The sequence below is a fragment of the Lactuca virosa genome, chromosome 5, assembly GCF_052849685.1.
Source record: "Lactuca virosa cultivar CGN04683 chromosome 5, Lactuca_virosa_CGN04683_v6, whole genome shotgun sequence".
NCBI classification, from domain to species: domain Eukaryota; kingdom Viridiplantae; phylum Streptophyta; class Magnoliopsida; order Asterales; family Asteraceae; genus Lactuca; species Lactuca virosa.
In genome coordinates this window covers 105,979,551-106,004,000 of record NC_136430.1, presented here as the reverse complement: position 1 = coordinate 106,004,000, position 24,450 = coordinate 105,979,551, and the positions used below count along the sequence as shown (strand labels likewise).

Genomic DNA, 24,450 nt, shown 5'->3' with positions numbered 1-24,450 from the left:
TATTTACATAAATAATAATTTCCCGATTAGTTGTTAAAAATATTATTTTCATAAAATAATAATTTCCAATTAAATACAGGTGTTGGTAATATTTATTAATAATCAAATTACTTTAATAAAGAATCAATTACTACTAACTTGTTATAAGGTATGACATTATAGGATCATATGTCATTACAAATATCATTTATAATGACTATTAGACATATATATCTTTCAAAGCAAACATTTCATAGTTAAAATCTTTGTTTCGTTGAGAAAATCAAAGAATTTTGATTTCAAGAAATAAGGATTAGCCATTTGTATATGTCAAAGCTATTAGGAGCTAGGTTTTCACCCTTGTAATGTATATGGATGATATACAACTCATAGAAAATGGTGCCCTAACTTTATGAAATGTAAAAGCATGGCTTGAGAATTGTTTTGCGATGAAACACTTGGGAGAAGCAACATACACATTGAAGGTAAAGATCTATAGAGATAGATCTAAGCGAATAAGCCAGAGTATGTACAGTCTTAAAGAAATTCAAGATGCAGAACTCTAATGAGTTTGTGCCTATAAAGCATGATATGATATTGAATAATGCTCAGTATCATAGTTCTATTGATCATGATATCTTGTATGCATTAAGCATAACGAGATGATATTTTATATTAGTGTCCATTAGGTAAAGGTTTAGATGCCAACATTCTAGTGTCTTCAAGAAGCTCCAACACATATTGATATTGTTAAATAAATATGCCAACTTTTGAATAATGCTCTAATGAGTTTGTGCCTATAAATAATGCTCTAATGATATGATATTGAATAATGCTCAGTATCATAGTTCTATTGATCATGATATCTTGTATGCATTAAGCATAACGAGATGATATTTTATATTAGTGTCCATTAGGTAAAGGTTTAGATGCCAACATTCTAGTGTCTTCAAGAAGCTCCAACACATATTGATATTGTTAAATAAATATGCCAACTTTTGATCATGGAATATTAAGACCTAAAAATTGCTTTAAATCTCCTATATCCTTGAGTTTAAATTGTTGGAAAACAAACACATGTATATATACCTTTAAAGTATCGAAGAATAATTCATATATGCATGTAGCAACTTGTTAGTTATCACATATGAACTTTGCATCTCTACTTTTGGGATAAAGATGATTGCTTAAACTTGGTAAAAAGGATGTCGAATTTTGTCTACTTTGTGTTCCAATACTTAGTCAACAATTCTTTATCCTTATTTTTAAATTATTATTTTATTCAGCCTTATGTTTATCTATAAATAATTTTTACACATTTACATCTTTCATATGCACCTTCCATTCATGAATACTTATTGTCTTTTACCATGTTATATAATACTCGAAAATCAAACATGAAAGACTATAGATGAATGCAAGTAAAATGTTATATGCCTCCATTTTCTTTCTTATCACATTTAATTTTTTTTAGAAATTAGTATGATATAAGGCACAAATAGCTGATATATATATATATATATATATATATATATATATATATATATATATATATATATATATATATATATATATATATATATATATATATATATATCACACCCTCGACCGGTGGCGGAAACACCGGGTTGTGCAGCGTATGGACATTGGATCACATCGGCAGGTATAATGAACAATACACAAAATATAGCACAAACATTAATTTTATTTATTATAATTTATTTCAAGGTTACATTGTTTGGAGTTGAAGCACACTTCCTATTCATAACAAAGCATAAAACAAACAGAAACGACTTTCAGCAACTTCTTTGATGACTTCCTTCCTTCCAAAGCTACCGTTTACACTCATCTTCTTGAGAATACATGTATTTTTAAAACCTCAACATAAAGTTCGTGAGTTCACAAGTTTTATAGTTTTATGTTTTATAATTTTATTTGATCGACAACTATTTGTGTTTTAAAACCTTTCTTTTCTTTAGGATTTATTACATATCCTAATCTTTATAAGCTTTATCGAATCGAATCATACAACTACTTGAAGGTGTAACATCCTGTTTCGAGAAGTTTCTTATTCCGAGGTTATGGACAATAAATGGATCAAGTAAAGGCCTTGGGCTTCAATAGAATGGGGTTTATAACTTACTGGATGATGATAATGTTGGATAAGTGATTAAAGCATTGGTTTGTGTCATGGAGTCAAAGGGTAAAATGGGAAAAGTGATGTTTCAGACTTCTTTTATAAATTAAGGATTTTAGTTCGATGTGTTTTAAGTCAAAAGTATTTAGATAGGGCTGTGGGGCTCATCAATACATTTCTGTGCATATAAAGAACGTCGAAAACAAAGTTGAAATGAAGAAGTTATGACTATTTGAAGTTGGAGTGAAATTGGGTGAAAACCCATCCTCACAGGGTGAGAAGTAATTCTGAAGATGTGAGAGCCCTCACAAGGTAAGAATATATTCTCACGACAAGAGAACTGTGCAACCTAAAGCCCACGAAAATTTTAGGGTTTTCAAGGTATTTAAAGGCAAGGATTCATGTTTTAGAGTGTTTTCTTAGCCTCCATCATATCTAGAACCTCTTGGGAGAAACCCTAGACTCCATTTTCAAGATTTGAGCCTCCCATCTCCTCTTTCATCCATTTTTAGAGTTTTTTTTTATGGTTTTGGAGTATTGTTTTCATGCAAGATTGATCAATTTCCATCTAACTTCTAGACCTTTGTAATATATAAAGTTCCAAGCTTTAATGCATTTCATATTTGGATCTAAGTGTGTTTGGTGTTTTGGTCCATTTCAATGAGTTTGAGTGAGAGTTGGGAATAAAGTTTTGCAACTTTATTACTCTCCAAGGTCCCAAGAACATTTTATGTTTCAGATCTGGACTCCAACACATTTTTGATTAGTTTAGAATGTTTTCTTGGACCTCATGGACTAGGAAAGTTTTGATCTTTTGCCTTCCTTTTCAGCAATGCAAGTTATTTTTGTTATTTAGGCCATTTGGGTGTATCAAAGTTTAGATCTTGAAAGCTTGAGACATTATTATGGATAAAGCTGGAAACTTTATCCATCAAAACATCATGTTGATTCAGATCTGAATGTTGGAGACTTTGACTTAATGGATTAAGTTGAGAAAGATGCATCTTTTAGTCCCTTTGAGACTTAAAGTCTAGATCTTGGTGGTTTGAACCTTCCTAGTGGATAAAGTTAAAAACTTTATCCATTAAGACATTGGAAAGGAATAAATATGAGCTTTAGAGCTCTTGAAATCAAAAGAAAATGAATTAAGCTCGCTTGAGCTGTTCAAACCAGTCGCCACGGTGTGGCATTAGGCTGCCACGATGTGGTGATTGGGGTATTAGCGACTGTTTTAGCATTTTGTGCCCATGACGTGGCCAAGGAAGGCCATGAAGTGGACGGCAGTTGATTGGCAATTTTGACTTTGACTTTAACCATTGACTTTTTAACAAGTTTGACTTTTGGTCAAACTTGAGTAGAATTGAACATTTGGCTAAGGGTTTATTTCGGTTTGGCTTTTGGAAGCTTGGGTGGATGTTTTGTTGTTGAGGTAGCTGTTGGTCTTCTGTTGAATATTCCAGGTGCGTCTCTTCAATGTACTCGTGGGTCGAAGGCACCAATGTTGGCCCACTGGATTGTGTTTGTAGGATGATACATGGTCGAGGTCGTTGTCTCGGTCAAAAATAAACCTCACACGCACTAGATAGCTAGGGTAAGTAAGGGTCGAATCCACGAGGAGTTTGTGGTCAAACTTTGTGTTAAAATAGTCAACGAAAAACTACTACTAGCAGTTGTCACGAAATTATTTGAACTAAAAGTTGATGAAAAAGCTAAAAACTTGGTAATGCAACCACTACTAAAACAAACTACTATCAATGAGAAAAAAAACAAGATACTTCCGGTTCAGTTGTTCAGATGGTTGGACTTACACGTTTTTCTTCCTTTAAATTCCAGTTTAATTACCTAGACATAATTAAGGTTGATTAACTTGCAACAAATAATTTTGAGCACATAATATGTTATTCCAACTAATTGTCTTACTCCCTATGTCTAACTGGATTAGGAACAACTAGTGGTTTGGCGATAATGTGTCTTACAACTACTTATTAAAATGTTGAGTATATAATACTACAAATTCGGAATAATGTATGTGGGTTCAACTGATCATCTTAGTTCCTAAACTACTTGAATTCAGAATGATTATTGAATTAACAATACACTATCTTAGTTGCAATATCACACAATAAGAAAAACCCAACTCCAATTACTGTAAGTAAAAATCATAACTTTAAGAATGAAACAATAACTGAAATTGACTAGAATAAAAGTAATAATCAAAACGTGTTCATCCTAACATCCTACAACGTTCCCGGAAGTAACCTAGGTGGTTTAGCCTTCCATATGATTAACAAAACACACAACTTCAATATAAACAATGGAATTAATACTAAAATTCACAAACCAACTTGAAATCATAAAATCAATGAAGTCTAATGATCAATCAACTATGGAACGATGAAACCTTGGGGATAAAATAATCAAATTTGGAGCTTGATTGAATTGATGTAGATTCGTCGGTTGAACGATCTTCAAACGTTGAATGATAATGAATTTGGTGATTTTTCGTCTTGGATTTGGAAATTAATTATCAAAAACGTGTTTGGAGAAGCTTTGAATGTGTTTGGAACCCTCCAAAACTATGGAAAATCGCAGGGAAGAAGTCCTAAGTCGATTAGGGTTAAATCTCCTTTAAATAGGTGCTGAAAAACTGATTTTCGGAGCTGTTTCCGCGCCGGCGTCCTAGTAGGCGTCTTAGACGTCATATAGGACGTCTGGGCGTCCTTCGTGGCGTTTTACATGCCTTCTGTCGTCCTTGATTTGCACTTGAAAATGGCCTAAAAAGGGTAGGCGTCCTAGGGGGCGTCTTAGACGTGTTCTAGGACGTCTCTCATATTTGTTGCCCCTTTTTGGTGATGGAAACGGTAGAATCATTAAAAACGCAAAACATGAAAGTTGTAGGAAATTTTGTCTAGTTTCCGAAACTTCGTTTTTCATGTCAATCGGAGCTCTAGATCTTGAGATATGATCAAAACATTAAAGAGTGGTCAAATTTATCAGCACCATTTTTCTTCATTCTTTTACCAATTCATCTCCCATGCTTGTTAGCTTCCTTTTGCTCATTTTTCTTGCGCGTTTTGCCCACTTTAGCACTAAGTAGTTGCCTGCACATAATGTTCAACATTTCATCAAAGTAGTGCCATTCTTGGACAATTATGCATCAATTCAACATATTTATGACAATTTAGTACATTCATAAAATAGACTTATCAAACCTCCCCAACTTTATTCCAAACTCGTCCCGAGATTGGCCTAAAATAATCAGTGTAGTCTTACTCTCTTATCCTAAGAAAAACTCAATGGAATCACGAATTCCGTACATTTTATCACAATATTTTCAATAGCACAATATATTGATTTTGGGGATTATTAGTTTCTTATCCAGACTTTTAAACCCAAAACACATGTTATGCTTATTTTACTTTGTTGTTTGAAACCCTCCAATTTTTGAACCCTTTCCAATAATCAACCTCATGAGTAATCAGTTGAACTCATTGCCAAAGTCCCCTTTTCAAGGTTCACTAACATAGTTAGCGCGGTCGGTAACACTTATTGGACCAACCCATACACTACCGCTATCGAGGGGTCACATATTGTTTCACACAATGTCTTCAACTTGAACTTTTCTTCATGTTTATCTTGATTGTGCATTCTTCAAGTTCTTTGATTGCTTCATCAGATTTGATCATCTTTGTATTTGACTTTAGCTTGAATATATATACTTTGAAGTTCTTCAATGTCTCATGATGCTTTTTGGTTGTGTGAAAACAATAATAGTCCCCTCCCAACCCCAAAGGCGCAGGAGTAAGTATGACCAAGTACTCAGAGCGTGATGGCACATATTGTTCGGTTAGGTCCTCAATTGAAAGATCGTAGGCTCGAGCCAAAAACCTTCATTTTTCAAACACTTGGGTATTTCACATAACACTTTTTAAATAAATATAAATATTTCCAAACCAGCTGAGCAACCCACAAGATCAATATTAAATAGATATTATGACTCGATGTATGAAACTCCTATCATTTTCCATCTTGATGAGTTACATTCAAGATATAGAGAAGCTACTAGCTCATCACAGATTTCATGGTGGCCAACCCAAGAGAGAATAATAATGAGTTAGTATAGCAGTGCATTCATCCTAAGTTGATTATCAAAAAAAAAAATCATCAAAGTTAATGTAAAAGAAATTAAAAACATGGAGGACGACACACCTGATGGTACCGGAGGTAGAGGCGGTTTTGATTCTTGAAAAACTTCACTAGTTGGAGGTATTTGCATAATGTTTCGTTATGCCCAAATAAACATCAAATAATTATGATTTTTTTTTAAAAAAATCAGTTTTTCTTCAATCCTCCATCTTATTCTTGTGTACACCCCCTCCCCAACTTTAAGTCTTGCATCGTCCTCGAGGCATCAAAAGATAAATTCCTAAAACAATAACAAAAAAAACTACAAGCACACAAATCAAATCAAATAAAAATAAACTACACTAACTAGCCCTCAATTTCGTCGGGGTCCACGATTGCACTTGGCACGTGCAACAAGCCTTTTAAACCCCTAGGTTACCCCTAGTGGACGAGTGAAGTCTCGTGAGGGTTTGCAGTGAACACACCCACAAAGTTCCAAAATTGCCAAGTTTAACGTCATTAGCGGGACATGTTACCTCGAGTGATCGATGTCTATGGAGGATCATATGTTAGTTGACTTCCTTGAAAGTCAGCCATGGGGTTTATGGAGAGCGCCGACAGGTATGGTGGTAGTCATATGGTGGCAGGATTTGTTGCCTCTACGACAATGTATTTTAGGGTTTGTGGGGAATCAAGAAGCATATTCTTAGATTCAATTTTTGAAATGAAGATTCGAGTGTGAGAGTGTCTTTGACTCTTTGTATGTGTTATCAGGGTGAAGTATATGCACTGTTGGATTAGAATACTTGATCAACGACCCATAAACAAAAAAGAAAACTGATTTGGTAATACGAGTGAATGCATTTTTTCCAATTTGGCAATCCGAGTGAATGTATCCTCCAACCGTGTTGCTTTTAACTTCATGTAGTAGAGTGTTGTACATCAGGCATTAAAATTTGTCTTTAAGACATTTATTTAAGAGATGCTTTATTTTGTTGTACATAAGGCTTAACATGTTGCATTTAAGACATTGAAGATATATCCCTATTCTAATAAAAGAATAGGTTTAATCTCCTATTGACAAGTGTCATACAATTAGAACTTCTTATTAATGTTATATATCATCTATCATGCCACTTGTCAACCTATTAATTATTCTTTTCAAATTTTCACTCTAATTACATTAAATTAATAATTGATTATCCATTTCAAATTATAATTTTTAAATTTCCCACTCTAACTATATTAAAATAAAAATTGATTCTTTATTTTAAATTTTAAATTTTAAATTTCTTCACTCTAATTGTATTAAATTAATAACGTTACATTGAAAAATAAAATAAAATTAATAAGGTGATATAACTTCACGTATTTATTTAAATCAACGATTATAATTTTATATAACTAAAAAAAATATCTTTTAAGTAATAATTTATGTAAAATAATTGATTAATAATTCTGATTTTTTAATATGAAAATTTAATTAATTTTATAACTGTGGTTCTCACGGGTTATAAACTAGTGTATTATAATATATATATATATATATATATATATATATATATATATATATATATAAATGTCACTTTTTTTTATTTTGTTTCTTGTTTAATAATATACATACTTTTTGATGTTTTTTTTGGTTTTAAATTTGATGTTTGTGTATATGTACAAAAACATAATGTATGCATAAAATTGTTCAACTTGAATCAACATATTTTTTTGTTCTTCTTGGTGATATAACCCTGCCACTAACAGAAAAAGCCGATTCTGAAACTACCGTAGAAGCTTGGGAGCTTAGTAGATCACGGGCCATAGCGGCTAGAATCGGAAATTGGGTTTCCTTTCCTTTCCACCAAGCCAAAATATCAAAATTTTCAAACTCTTGAACACTCATTTGTGACAAGAAATCGGAACCAATGTACCTTCCGAGCTCGCTACTAGGGGTGTTAGACCGAGCTCGTTTGGAATTTTCATTCCTCAAAGTATTATAGAGCTGAATTGTTTCGTTATTTTGGTGAGAGGTGGATTCGGATGCCTCCGTATTTTGCATCATGTCATGAATGTTTGTTGAACCATATTTTGTTAAATAAACTTCAAACAAATTTTGAAAAACTTTGTTAAATTTTGAAACTTCGTTTGATGCATAATCCATGTCATTATCCAATAAACCCAAATCGTAACAAATATTTTCAATTAGTAGATCACGGGCCATAGCGGCTAGAATCGGAAATTGGGTTTCCTTTCCTTTCCACCTAGCCAAAATATCAAAATTTTCAAACTCTTGAACACTCATTTGTGACAAGAAATCGGAACCAATATACCTTCCGAGCTCGCTACTAGGGGTGTTAGACCGAGCTCGTTTGGAATTTCCATTCCTCAAAGTATTATAGAGCTGAATTGTTTCGTTATTTTGGTGAGAGGTGGATCCGGATGCCTCCGTATTTTGCATCATGTCATGAATGTTTGTTGAACCATATTTTGTTAAATAAACTTCAAACAAATTTTGAAAAACTTTGTTAAATTTTGAAACTTCATTTGATGCATAATCCATGTCATTATCCAATAAACCCAAATCGTAACAAATATTTTCAATTAAAGTCTCAACCCCCCCCCCCATATTTAGAGTCGGATTCAAAGCGGCACAACAAGTAATAATGGGAGGCATTTCTTCAATGCTAGTTAGTCCATCTTGCAAATTAATGATATGTGCAACACATCGACTATGAAAAAAACACCATCGCAATTGGTTTATATTTTAGTTTTAGTTGTCGAACCAGTACGGTGTTGTTTGATGCATTATCAAAAGATATTAATAAAACCTTTCTTTCAAGTTTATAAGTTTTGATCACACAATCTAAAATTTTAAATAAATTTCTATCGATGTGCGGATACTAAACAATTCAAACGTAATCGTACGCTTCATCATTACCCAATTATTTGGATTAATCCAATGAGCGGTAACACAAAGGTACGCATTCGGTGAACCGTGAGGAGCCGTCCAAATATCACAAGTTAAATTCACACCGGTTTCTAAAGATTGAAATCCTAAAATCATTTCATTTTTTGCAAGTTTCCACATTTCAATACAATTACGTCTAATAGAAGTACGACTCACATGTCAATATCATGGTTGGAGAGTATCTTGGGTGAGTGAAGTCAATCGTTTCTTGTCGAAGTGGTCAAAAGACAAGCATTATTGAATCACGAACTTCGTCATCCTATCCCGAACTTTAGCCAAATCGTAACTCCACAATGTTGTATCATTCGCCATTGTTGTTTGATTATGTACCAGCCCAAATTTCACCACGGGGCATCTCTTGGTCATATGAGTTTTCAATGTCGAATTCTCATCTTCATTGAAAAAAGCATCACATTTCTTGCATCGCGCTTTTCTTGGACTGCTCGACATTACACATAAATCAAAATTGCACCAAATAACCGGATTTCTATTTGTTTCTTTGATGCTAACAACTGTAAGATTGTTTGATGAATCTCCAACACCAACGGAAGTCGAATCAATTGCTTGAATTAAGAGCGTTTTTTTTATCTAAGACAGGTTTTTTGAGGTTTGGTTAACCCAATATATCTATTAGCTATTTATACTATCAAATATTGGTGAATATTGCCAAAAGGGACCCAAAAACGAGATTGCAACAGCCATAAAACGGCTATATAGCCGGTAGAATAAGACAAAAAAAGGGCAGATTACCCCTTCTCGAAAAACCGGTTCAAAACCGGTCCAAAACCGGGTCGACGTAAACCGGTCCCAACGGTTGGAATGGAGATCCAGCTCAAACTGGCAGTTCGGTTCATGCCTGAACCGGTTCAAGGCTAAACCGGTTGTCGGATCGGAGGCTGGTTCGGTTCATGAACAGGTTTTTTTGCACACGCCTAGCCCCGCCCACATCTTTTCTGCACTCTTAGTGGGCTCACGGGCTGCCACTCCAAAATTCAGTATTCAAAGAGCCCAAAACTCGCGGAGGAGGAATACGACAGATTGGATCACTGGAGGCCGATGATGAAGTCTAAGAGATATTGGGAGGGCCGGAGAGGAGGCGCATCAGCGGCAGAGGCACCGCCGAGAGGATTAACGGGAATGTGGTTTCAGGAATCGATACAACCATGTTTTCGAATAGCTTCATCATGAAAAAGCTCGTCTGAGTCAAAAGAATCATGATTGGCATTGATGTTTCACCAATAGGGTCTAAAATCGACTCCAAAGCGATTTAATTTTCCGATTCCGCCGTAAATTGAAATTTTCTTTTGCTCTTCTTTGAGACGAACCTTAAATCGTAGCCCCATCAAGCCCTATATTAATCAAGATTCGACAAAAAATCTGCAAGAGAGTAAAGATACGACCAAAATTAATCAAGATTCGATAAAAAATCTGGAAGAGAGTAAAGATACGACCAAAAGAAAGATTAGGGTCATCAGAATCTATAGAGTAAAAGGAACGAGAACTTTACCAAATTGCCCAACAATTATGGGATATGACAAGGCATGGGAAGCCAGATACATTATAAATGAAATCTTTTTTTCCATGGGAATAATCAACAGAACCGCTTGGAGCAAACTTCTCTCTTCACAGTCAAAATCTTTTGCACCATTTTCATTACCAAATTCCAAGAGTACATATAGGTCACCGAAGTAGAGAAACCTTGCTTTTTTAATAATGTCTTGAATATAGAGAGAGGGTCTTTTGAAAATGAATGACCTTATTTGTGCAAGAAATCAATTTTATACAAGTGTGTTGAAAGTTCAGCGTCTGAGGATGATGTCTATCACTCATCCGTTTGTCAGCATCATCTGGGTTCTATGAGCGACCCAGTTTTTGGAGTCGTTTATGAAGGCTTCGTTCATGGTATGAAAATAGTTGGTGATCACCATGTATGTCCACTTCAGGATATATACATTAATTCTACTGGTATGTATTCTGGTTTTAATAGTATTACACCCCTGTAACTTTTTGATGCCATATAAAAAAGATGTAGCTCTTGTGTGTATTTTATTTTACTTTGTAATTTTCCCTCTTATAAAAAAAGGATTTTATCTTGTCTTGTAAAGACATGCAATTAACTATGCGCTGCTTAATTAGTATTGGGGAAATATCTTCTATTGAGCATAAGTTAATATAAAATTACAAAATAACAACAGTTACTATACACTTAGAAGAACATATATAAATGTTACGTAATATACACTTATACTGTAGGACGGAAGTCAATGCCATATACAATAAGACCTGACATATTTCCTTCGAAACATGTCAGTTTTAAATCCATAGGTACATACTCATCATTATGCATGTTATCAACGTTAGTTTCCCACACTATAACCTCCATCCATTCATCTTCTCTCTGTTCTGGAATCCATTTGATTCTGTCCAAATTCACTGTGCTTGGGTACCTGAAAGAAATGATTTTGGTTCTTTCCTTTCTATGGGGTACTAAATCACGAGCCTTCACTGGGCACTGGAGCCCATGACATTTTTTTGAAAGTTTGAACACAAGGAAACAAGCATAGGTTGTATCTGATGAGAGCATTTTGGTTTCAATGTCACATTTGATACGAAAATCCTGGTGAGATAGAATCTCAACAACCTCTTCAAATCTGCACCTACATTAATTAAGTCTTATAAATATCAGTGATTCCATGAAATCTGCTAAAGTAAACCTGAGATGAAAGGTGTAATAAAGTAAACCTGGATTCAGTTGGAGGGTTGCACAACTTTATATTTGAAGAGTTGTATATAATTGCTTTTGCAGGTAGCATATGACATCTCTTCCCGTTGACTTTGCTTAGGGAGAATAACTGTTCATAAAAGAGTTACAAGTTTATCATTATGATACCACAAGAATATGTAATTAATTTATCAAGTTGAATTTGTTTTATGAAAAAGAAAAACATCAGACCGTTTCACCATTGTCAATGAGAATTCCCTTGAAAAGAAGTAAGCAGAGCTCTACACTTGAGGCAATTTGGACATTGTTTCCAGACCTTTTAATAATTTCTTTATTATCGGCTATCATTTGTTCCACTGAGTCCATCTCCAACTTTGTTTTCAAGACTCCTCCCATGTTTGTTCCATCCTTCATCTTTTTATTTTGTTCTAAGTCCACCTATAGACAATTAGATGACCACGAAATGACATTTTTATACAAATTTCCCCAAAATAAATACAAAAAAGAAGAGAGGTACACTAACTATTTGATTTACGCTTGGGATGACCTTAAACTCTATGCCTTCAACAAATATTCCCCCTATGCCACAATGATACTTTGAAAAGCTTTCTAGTAACATTCTATACATTCACCATGAGCATTCTAAATTATGTACATTATAAAAGAATAAAACTATAAATTCTGATAGAATATGGTAAACAATAAAGAAGTGAAATTTTTCTTAAGTATATAATACAACCATTCTGATAGAATGTGATAGATATTGAACCTTTGTATGTAAATTTGATCAGAATAAAACTATAAAATCAGATGCAACCACTCAATTTACTTTTTAATGTCAAATAATCAACTATTTTGTGTACACACTCAAACATTCATCCATTCGATTTCCTAAACACTCAAACATTCATCCATTCGATTTCCTAAACAACTATGAAACGAAATACAATTGAGTGGGAAGAGTCAATTTAAATGATTTATCACACATTTTATTCTATACTGAGTTTCTTATATGAAAACTAAGGCCTGTTCATTTTATGAGAATAAATATTACATAAAATATATGTTACTAATAATTCTGACAGAATACATGTTATATTACAGAATACATTCTCGCAGAATATGGCATAATACATAGAATATGACATAAAAATAGAATACATTTTGACATAATACATAGAATATAACAGAATCCATGTCTAAGATTACTAGAAACTATGTTTTAACTATGGAATTAGTCAATTACCAAGAATTTGGCTTGAAACATCTCTTATGCATTCTATCAAACACCTTTTGTGCATTATCCAATTGTCCTAGCTTTAATCTGCAAGAATGATACCGTAAATATTCTCCCAGAATGGTTCTGAATATTCTTAAAAAGTATGAAATTAATTCAAAGAAATCAAACTAAATCATCATGTTTATGGAATAACTAATCATAAGCAAAGTCAAAATAGAGAAAATAAAGACCTTATTAGACTAACAACAGATCATATTAACAAAACTACATTGGCTAATTTTCAAATGCGTATAAATACTTGAATTGACGAAATATTTGATTCAAGCATTTTAACAAACAGTTGGCGGGCAAAAATAGATGCCTTCTAAATCTGAAACTATGTGTGCAAAAAATAGAAATTTCTTTGCCGAAATCAACATTAACAAATATGATTTCGTAATAAATTTATGAGAAAAATAAATATGGAAAGAAAATACTCAAAATACATACCTTCAACGATGATGAAAGTAAGCTTCAAGCATTCGAAATCGATTTAACGAACTGGGTTTTTAAGAAACCAATTGCTTTGCTTATTTCACTTTGATTTTGAATGTTTATGCTGTGATTTAAACAAATTGATTTTGCTGTTGCGATTTGGATCGAGTACGCACCGAATGGTTAAATGGTGATTGCGATAATGGTGGTTCTGGACGTCGAAGCCAATATGATGGTGGTTCTATACGATTTAAAGAAAGAGAGGGGATCGATGGTGGTGTATAGATTTGTAAAACTGATAACCTAAATTAATGGGATATTAATTGATTTTGTTTTATTTTACCATAATTAATTATAGTGTAGATTACTATTATACCCTTCTATTATTTATGATAATTTAATTATTTCCTCAATTCTCATTGGTTCTTACAAGCACACAATAGTTGCTAGAAACATTTGAACCTAACTATCTCTCTCTCTCTCTCTCTATATATATATATATATATATATATATATATATATATACTAGTAAGGTACCCGCGGGATGCAGCAGCGCCACTTAGTTTTTTTCAGCGGATTATTTCCATGTGGCGGACAATTCTTTTCGACCTTTTGCCGAATTGTTTTGTGTCGGATGGTTAATTTCAGTTTCTTGGTTGGTGTGTAGCCCTTCAATATGGTGTGCATCGAAAATTATTCATGTTGAATATTTTATTTCTAAGAATATTTGTTGACGATTATTTTTCTTTAAATAGGCTATTACCTGGTAAAAAGAAAATTATTTTTCAAATTTAGAATAAAAAATAAATATGTTATAATTTTGGTTAAACTCTTGTCAATAAAAACCTTTGTTAAGTTGTTTTGAATTGATTTTTTTGGTAAATAGATTTGAATGACGATTAATTCATTTTCTAAGGCCGTTTTGGTTTTTTTCTTTTTTTTCTTTTTTGGATGGGTGCTAAGTTTGCAATTAGCATTTTTTTCAATGTGGTATCTTATATTAAATTTTCTTACAACATATTTTCTCATTATTAGAGGTTTTTAATAAAAACAATCATATAAAGTTAATGGGATTTTTTTAATACTTTTGATTTTCTACAGTTGTCACATTTATAAATCTTTAAAAAAATATTTGGCAAAAGAAAAATAAAAAGACACGGTCATTATGTTATAAATGAAATTCAGTCAATTCACTTCATGTAATAAATATATTATAAATAAAAACATAACATACTATAAAAATATTATAAATAAAAACAAAATGTGATAGATAGTTTTTAAAATACAATAAAAAATAAAGACGGTACACGTTAAAGTTTTATACAAAAGGTTGGTAATTTACAACTTATATCCAAAATATCAAAATATAACAATCTATTAAAAACACCAAAAGAACAAAGACTTCATACTAATCTCTATTATCTTCAAAAACAACAAAATAATAACATTTACACATCTTTAAACGCATAAACAAAAGTAGCTTATACAAACTATTTAAGTCGGAATGATGAATACATCTATAGTATGTCTATAACTAAAAGCTCATAAACAAACTAAATAAGCAATTTGTCGATTACAAAAAATAAACATCAAAAAAATAGAAGCTCTGTCTTCTTCTTTACCTTTCTAGATCTGAAAATTAAAATCAAAAACTAAACTCATATATCAAACATTTAACCGTAACCAATTTTTGTGTGAGAGTGATAAAAACGCATATGCCAACAGCTTTACGCACTTTATATTCATTAGAAACCAAGCTAAGATTGAAGATGAGAAGTTCATTATTAAGATCATAAAGCTAAAAGAGAATCAGTATTCAAATAAAACATCTTCCTGCAACCATATTAATTAATATCGTCCCCAAGATATGGACTTGACACTTGAAATCCTAAGACAGCTATTAAAAGCAATGACAAGTTCCAACGCATCCAACTTCACCTTAAACTCAAATGTCCATATTGGCTAAAATAAACGTAATGCTAATACATAACAAATTTCAAAACACTAACCTTCAACCTAAAAACTCAAACCTTCATCGTGGGAAAAAGAAATAAAATACAAATACAGAGGCTTGACCACACAGTACATTAGCATTCTCCTCAAATCAAATCTCGATCTGAATCTTTGGGATTACTTAAAAAGGGATTAAATTATTTCTTTGATTTGGTCAGATTTAGATCTTTATTTTTGGAAAAAAAAAATATACGAACCATCTTTATTCTTTAGTTTTGTCATGATAGAATCAGAGTTTAACATGGGCTCTTTAACCTTCTTTCAAAATCCATTCTCCAGAAAATAAATCCATAAAACAAATGAGTATCAAAAACCAAAATACCTTTTAAAATAATGCAATAAAAAGGGAGTGAACAATAAATAACTCTAATCCAGCTCTTTATGCAAACAAAAAAAGGGCTTGATTTTGACCTTGATCTGCTTGGTGAGGCTAGGGTTTTTCGAGAGAAACCCGAGGATGGGAATGATGGGGTTTATGGAGAGCGCCGACAGGTATGGTGGTAGTCATATGGTGGCAGGATTTGTTGCCTCTACGACAATGTATTTTAGGGTTTGTGGGGAATCAAGAAGCATATTCTTAGATTCAATTTTTGAAATGAAGATTCGAGTGTGAGAGTGTCTTTGACTCTTTGTATGTGTTATCAGGGTGAAGTATATGCACTGTTGGATTAGAATACTTGATCAACGACCCATAAACAAAAAAGAAAACTGATTTGGTAATACGAGTGAATGCATTTTCCAATTTGGCAATCCGAGTGAATGTATCCTCCAACCGTGTTGCTTTTAACTTCATGTAGTAGAGTGTTGTACATCAGGCATTAAAATTTGTCTTTAAGACATTTATTTAAGAGATGCTTTATTTTGTTGTACATAAGGCTTAACATGTTGCATTTAAGACGTTGAAGATATATCCCTATTCTAATAAAAGAATAGGTTTAATCTCCTATTGACAAGTGTCATACAATTAGAACTTCTCATTAATGTTATATATCATCTATCATGCCACTTGTCAACCTATTAATTATTCTTTTCAAATTTTCACTCTAATTACATTAAATTAATAATTGATTATCCATTTCAAATTATAATTTTTAAATTTCCCACTCTAACTATATTAAAATAAAAATTGATTCTTTATTTTAAATTTTAAATTTTAAATTTCTTCACTCTAATTATATTAAATTAATAACGTTACATTGAAAAATAAAATAAAATTAATAAGGTGATATAACTTCACGTATTTATTTAAATCAACGATTATAATTTTATATAACTAAAAAAATATCTTTTAAGTAATAATTTATTTAAAATAATTGATTAATAATTCTGATTTTTTAATATGAAAATTTAATTAATTTTATAACTGTGGTTATCACGGATTATAAACTAGTGTATTATAATATATATATATATATATATATATATATATATATATATATATATATATATATATATATATATAAATGTCACTTTTTTTTTATTTTGTTTCTTGTTTAATAATATACATACTTTTTGATGTTTTTTTTGGTTTTAAATTTGATGTTTGTGTATATGTACAAAAACATAATGTATGCACAAAATTGTTCAACTTGAATCAACATATTTTTTTGTTCTTCTTGGTGATATAACTCTGCCACTAACAGAAAAAGCCGATTCTGAAACTACCGTAGAAGCTTGGGAGCTTAGTAGATCACGGGCCATAGCGGCTAGAATCGGAAATTGGGTTTCCTTTCCTTTCCACCAAGCCAAAATATCAAAATTTTCAAACTCTTGAACACTCATTTGTGACAAGAAATCGGAACCAATGTACCTTCCGAGCTCGCTACTAGGGGTGTTAGACCGAGCTCGTTTGGAATTTTCATTCCTCAAAGTATTATAGAGCTGAATTGTTTCGTTATTTTGGTGAGAGGTGGATTCGGATGCCTCCGTATTTTGCATCATGTCATGAATGTTTGTTGAACCATATTTTGTTAAATAAACTTCAAACATATTTTGAAAAACTTTGTTAAATTTTGAAACTTCGTTTGATGCATAATCTATGTCATTATCCAATAAACCCAAATCGTAACAAATATTTTTCAATTAGTAGATCACGGGCCATAGCGGCTAGAATCAGAAATTGGGTTTCCTTTCCTTTCCACCTAGCCAAAATATCAAAATTTTCAAACTCTTGAACACTCATTTGTGACAAGAAATCGGAACCAATGTACCTTCCGAGCTCGCTACTAGGGGTGTTGGACCGAGCTCGTTTGGAATTTTCATTCCTCAAAGTATTATAGAGCTGAATTGTTTCGTTATTTTGGTGAGAGGTGGATCCGGATGTCTCCGTATTTTGCATCATGTCATGAATGTTTGTTGAACCATATTTTGTTAAATAAACTTCAAACAAATTTTGAAAAACTTTGTTAAATTTTGAAACTTCATTTGATGCATAATCCATGTCATTATCCAATAAACCCAAATCGTAACAAATATTTTCAATTAAAGTCTCAACCCCCCCCCCCCCCCCCAATATTTAGAGTCGGATTCAAAGCGGCACAACAAGTAATAATGGGAGGCATTTCTTCAATGCTAGTTAGTCCATCTTGCATATTAATGATATGTGCAACACATCGACTATGAAAAAAACACCATCGCAATTGGTTTATATTTTAGTTTTAGTTGTCGAACCAGTACGGTGTTGTTTGATGCATTATCAAAAGATATTAATAAAACCTTTCTTTCAAGTTTATAAGTTTTGATCACACAATCTAAAATTTTAAATAAATTTCTATCGGTGTGCGGATACTAAACAATTCAAACGTAATCGTACGCTTCATCATTACCCAATTATTTGGATTAATCCAATGAGCGGTAACACAAAGGTACGCATTCGGTGAACCGTGAGGAGCCGTCCAAACATCACAAGTTAAATTCACACCGGTTTCTAAAGATTGAAATCCTAAAATCATTTCATTTTTTGCAAGTTTCCACATTTCAATACAATTACGTCTAATAGAAGTACGACTCACATGTCAATATCATGGTTGGAGAGTATCTTGGGTGAGTGAAGTCAATCGTTTCTTGTCGAAGTGGTCAAAAGACAAGCATTATTGAATCACGAACTTCGTCATCCTATCCCGAACTTTAGCCAAATCGTAACTCCACAATGTTGTATCATTCGCCATTGTTGTTTGATTATGTACCAGCCCAAATTTCACCACGGGGCATCTCTTGGTCATATGAGTTTTCAATGTCGAATTCTCATATTCATTGAAAAAAGCATCACATTTCTTGCATCGCGCTTTTCTTGGACCGCTCGACATTACACATAAATCAAAATTGCACCAAATAACCGGATTTCTATTTGTTTCTTTGATGCTAACAACTGTAAGATTGTTTGATGAATCTCCAACACCAACGGAAGTCGAATCCATTGCTTGAATTAAGAGCGGTTTTTTTTATCTAAGACAGGTTTTTTGAGGTTTGGTTAACCCAATATATCTATTAGCTATTTATACTATCAAATATTGGTGAATATTGCCAAAAGGGACCCAAAAACGAGATTGCAACAGCCATAAAACGGCTATATAGCCGGTAGAATAAGGCAAAAAAAGGGCAAAATTTACCCCTTCTCGAAAAACCGGTTCAAAACCGGTCCAAAACCGGTCCAAAACCGGGTCGACGTAAACCGGTCCCAACGGTTGGAATGGAGATCCAGCTCAAACTGGCAGTTCGGTTCATGGCTGAACCGGTTCAAGGCTAAACCGGTTTTCGGATCGGAGGCCGGTTCGGCTCATGAACCGGTTTTTTTGCACACGCCTAGCCCCGCCCACATCTTTTCTGCACTCTTAGTGGGCTCACGGGCTGCCACTCCAAAATTCAGTATTCAAAGAGCCCAAAACTCGTGGAGGAGGAATACGACAGATTGGATCACTGGAGGCCGATGATGAAGTCCAAGAGATATTGGGAGGGCCGGAGAGGAGGCGCATCAGCGGCAGAGGCACCGCCGAGAGGATTAACGGGAATGTGGTTTCAGGAATCGATACAACCATGTTTTCGAATAGCTTCATCATGAAAAAGCTCGTCTGAGTCAAAAGAATCATGATTGACATTGATGTTTCACCAATAGGGTCTAAAATCGACTCCAAAGCGATTTAATTTTCCGATTCCGCCGTAAATTGAAATTTTCTTTTGCTCTTCTTTGAGACGAACCTTAAATCGTAGCCCCATCAAGCCCTATATTAATCAAGATTCGACAAAAAATCTGCAAGAGAGTAAAGATACGACCAAAATTAATCAAGATTCGATAAAAAATCTGGAAGAGAGTAAAGATACGACCAAAAGAAAGATTAGGGTCATCAGAATCTATAGAGTAAAAGGAACGAGAACTTTACCAAATTACCCAACAATTATGGGATATGACAAGGCATGGGAAGCCAGATACATTATAAATGAAATCTTTTTTTCCATGGGAATAATCAACAGAACCGCTTGGAGCAAACTTCTCTCTTCACAGTCAAAATCTTTTGCACCATTTTCATTACCAAATTCCAAGAGTACATATAGGTCACCGAAGTAGAGAAACCTTGCTTTTTTAATAATGTCTTGAATATAGAGAGAGGGTCTTTTGAAAATGAATGACCTTATCTGTGAAAGAAATCAATTTTATACAAGTGTGTTGAAAGTTCAGCGTCTGAGGATGATGTCTATCACTCATCCGTTTGTCAGCATCATCTGGGTTCTATGAGCGACCCAGTTTTTGGAGTCGTTTATGAAGGCTTCGTTCATGGTATGAAAATAGTTGGTGATCACCATGTATGTCCACTTCAGGATATATACATTAATTCTACTGGTATGTATTCTGGTTTTAATAGTATTACACCCCTGTAACTTTTTGATGCCATATAAAAAAGATGTAGCTCTTGTGTGTATTTTATTTTACTTTGTAATTTTCCCTCTTATAAAAAAAGGATTTTATCTTGTCTTGTAAAGACATGCAATTAACTATGCGCTGCTTAATTAGTATTGGGGAAATATCTTCTATTGAGCATAAGTTAATATAAAATTACAAAATAACAACAGTTACTATACACTTAGAAGAACATATATAAATGTTACGTAATATACACTTATACTGTAGGACGGAAGTCAATGCCATATACAATAAGACCTGACATATTTCCTTCGAAACATGTCAGTTTTAAATCCATAGGTACATACTCATCATTATGCATGTTATCAACGTTAGTTTCCCACACTATAACCTCCATCCATTCATCTTCTCTCTGTTCTGGAATCCATTTGATTCTGTCCAAATTCACTGTGCTTGGGTACCTAAAAGAAATGATTTTGGTTCTTTCCTTTCTATGGGGTACTAAATCACGAGCCTTCACTGGGCACTGGAGCCCATGACATTTTTTTGAAAGTTTGAACACAAGGAAACAAGCATAGGTTGTATCTGATGAGAGCATTTTGGTCTCAATGTCACATTTGATACGAAAATCCTGGTGAGATAGAATCTCAACAACCTCTTCAAATCTGCACCTACATTAATTAAGTCTTATAAATATCAGTGATTCCATGAAATCTGCTAAAGTAAACCTGAGATGAAAGGTGTAATAAAGTAAACCTGGATTCAGTTGGAGGGTTGCACAACTTTATATTTGAAGAGTTGAATATAATTGCTTTTGCAGGTAGCATATGACATCTCTTCCCGTTGACTTTGCTTAGGGAGAATAACTGTTCATAAAAGAGTTACAAGTTTATCATTATGATACCACAAGAATATGTAATTAATTTATCAAGTTGAATTTGTTTTATGAAAAAGAAAAACATCAGACCGTTTCACCATTGTCAATGAGAATTCCCTTGAAAAGAAGTAAGCAGAGCTCTACACTTGAGGCAATTTGGACATTGTTTCCAGACCTTTTAATAATTTCTTTATTATCGGCTATCATTTGTTCCACTGAGTCCATCTCCAACTTTGTTTTCAAGACTCCTCCCATGTTTGTTCCATCCTTCATCTTTTTATTTGGTTCTAAGTCCACCTATAGACAATTAGATGACCACGAAATGACATTTTTATACAAATTTCCCCAAAATAAATACAAAAAAGAAGAGAGGTACACTAACTATTTGATTTACGCTTGGGATGACCTTAAACTCTATGCCTTCAACAAATATTCCCCCTATGCCACAATGATACTTTGAAAAGCTTTCTAGTAACATTCTATACATTCACCATGAGCATTCTAAATTATGTACATTATAAAAGAATAAAACTATAAATTCTGATAGAATATGGTAAACAATAAAGAAGTGAAATTTTTCTTAAGTATATAATACAACCATTCTGATAGAATGTGATAGATATTGAACCTTTGTATGTAAATTTCATCAGAATAAAACTATAAAATCAGATGCAACCACTCAATTTACTTTTTAATGTCAAATAATCAACTATTTTGTGTACACACTCAAACATTCATCCATTCGATTTCCTAAACACTCAAACATTCATCCATTCGATTTCCTAAACAACTATGAAACGAAATACAATTGAGTGGGAAGAGTCAATTTAAATGATTTATCACACATTTTATTCTATACTGAGTTTCTTATATGAAAACTAAGGCCTGTTCATTTTATGAGAATAAATATTACATAAAATATATGTTACTAATAATTCTGACAGAATACATGTTATATTACAGAATACATTCTCGCAGAATATGGCATAATACATACAATATGATATAAAAATAGAATACATTTTGACATAATACATAGAATATAACAGAATCCATGTCTAAGATTACTAGAAACTATGTTTTAACTATCGAATTAGTCAATTACCAAGAATTTGGCTTGAAACATCTCTTATGCATTCTATCAAACACCTTTTGTGCATTATCCAATTGTCCTAGCTTTAATCTGCAAGAATTATACCGTAAATATTCTCCCAGAATGGTTCTGAATATTCTTAAAAAGTATGAAATTAATTCAAAGAAATCAAACTAAATCATCATGTTTATGGAATAACTAATCATAAGCAAAGTCAAAATAGAGAAAATAAAGACCTTATTAGACTAACAACAGATCATATTAACAAAACTACATTGGCTAATTTTCAAATGCGTATAAATACTTGAATTGACGAAATATTTGATTCAAGCATTTTAACAAACAGTTGGCGGGCAAAAATAGATGCCTTCTAAATCTGAAAGTATGTGTGCAAAAAATAGAAATTTCTTTGCCGAAATCAACATTAACAAATATGATTTCGTAATAAATTTATGAGAAAAATAAATATGGAAAGAAAATACTCAAAATACATACCTTCAACGATGATGAAAGTAAGCTTCAAGCATTGGAAATCGATTTAACGAACTGGGTTTTTAAGAAACCAATTGCTTTGCTTATTTCACTTTGATTTTGAATGTTTATGCTGTGATTTAAACAAATTGATTTTGCTGTTGCGATTTGGATCGAGTACGCACCGAATGGTTAAATGGTGATTGCGATAATGGTGGTTCTGGACGTCGAAGCCAATATGATGGTGGTTCTATACGATTTAAAGAAAGAGAGGGGATCGATGGTGGTGTATAGATTTGTAAAACTGATAACCTAAATTAATGGGATATTAATTGATTTTGTTTTATTTTACCATAATTAATTATAGTGTAGATTACTATTATACCCTTCTATTATTTATGATAATTTAATTATATCCTCAATTCTCATTGGTTCTTACAAGCACACAATAGTTGCTAGAAACATTTGAACCTAACTATCTCTCTCTCTCTCTCTCTCTCTCTATATATATATATATATATATATATATATATATATATATATATATATACATATATATATATATATACTAGTAAGGTACCCGCGGGATACAGCAGCGCCACTTAGTTTTTTTCAGCGGATTATTTCCATGTGGCGGACAATTCTTTTCGACCTTTTAGCCGAATTGTTTTGTGTCGGATGGTTAATTTCAGTTTCTTGGTTGGTGTGTAGCCCTTCAATATGGTGTGCATCAAAAATTATTCATGTTGAATATTTTATTTCTAAGAATATTTGTTGACGATTATTTTTCTTTAAATAGGCTATTACCTGGTAAAAAGAAAATTATTTTTCAAATTTAGAATAAAAAATAAATATGTTATAATTTTGGTTAAACTCTTGTCAATAAAAACCTTTGTTAAGTTGTTTTGAATTGATTTTTTTGGTAAATAGATTTGAATGACGATTAATTCATTTTCTAAGGCCGTTTTGGTTTTTTTCTTTTTTTTCTTTTTTGGATGGGTGCTAAGTTTGCAAGTAGCATTTTTTTCAATGTGGTATCTTATATTAAATTTTCTTACAACATATTTTCTCATTATTAGAGGTTTTTAATAAAAACAATCATATAAAGTTAATGGGATTTTTTTAATACTTTTGATTTTCTACAGTTGTCATATTTATAAATCTTTAAAAAAATATTTGGCAAAAGAAAAATAAAAAGACACGGTCATTATGTTATAAATGAAATTCAGTCAATTCACTTCATGTAATAAATATATTATAAATAAAAACATAACATACTATAAAAATATTATAAATAAAAACAAAATGTGATAGATAGTTTTTAAAATACAATAAAAAATAAAGACGGTACACGTTAAAGTTTTATACAAAAGGTTGGTAATTTACAACTTATATCCAAAATATCAAAATATAACAATCTATTAAAAACACCAAAAGAACAAAGACTTCATACTAATCTCTATTATCTTCAAAAACAACAAAATAATAACATTTACACATCT

General features: G+C 32.4%; 1 protein-coding gene and 1 long non-coding RNA gene across 2 annotated transcripts; both read right to left on the bottom strand.

Moving 5' to 3' along the window:
• Positions 1–11,335: 11,335 nt before the first annotated feature.
• On the bottom strand, positions 11,336–12,532 carry LOC145116483 (F-box protein At2g02240-like). The gene is made up of 4 exons (XM_079052821.1): positions 12,449–12,532; positions 12,157–12,363; positions 11,946–12,055; positions 11,336–11,860 (listed from the first exon to the last, which is right to left on the bottom strand). Exons 2-4 carry the CDS (start codon positions 12,337–12,339, stop codon positions 11,446–11,448), a joined length of 708 nt encoding a protein of 235 aa, XP_078908947.1. The 5' UTR covers positions 12,340–12,363; positions 12,449–12,532; the 3' UTR covers positions 11,336–11,445.
• Positions 12,533–20,653: 8,121 nt separating this feature from the next.
• On the bottom strand, positions 20,654–21,308 carry LOC145116681 (uncharacterized). The gene is made up of 2 exons (XR_013712253.1): positions 21,264–21,308; positions 20,654–21,178 (listed from the first exon to the last, which is right to left on the bottom strand). It is a non-coding gene; the product is annotated as an uncharacterized LOC145116681 (long non-coding RNA).
• Between the last annotated feature and the right edge of the window lie 3,142 nt (positions 21,309–24,450).

Coding starts and splice junctions, on each gene's coding strand:
- LOC145116483 (XM_079052821.1), bottom strand. CDS start 12,339: ATGAAGGATGGAACAAACATGGGAGGAGTCTTGAAAACAAAGTTGGAG. Junction 12,056..12,156: donor TCATTGACAATGGTGAAACG/GTCTGATGTTTT, acceptor TTTTATGAACAG/TTATTCTCCCTAAGCAAAGT. Junction 11,861..11,945: donor AACCCTCCAACTGAATCCAG/GTTTACTTTATT, acceptor TAATTAATGTAG/GTGCAGATTTGAAGAGGTTG.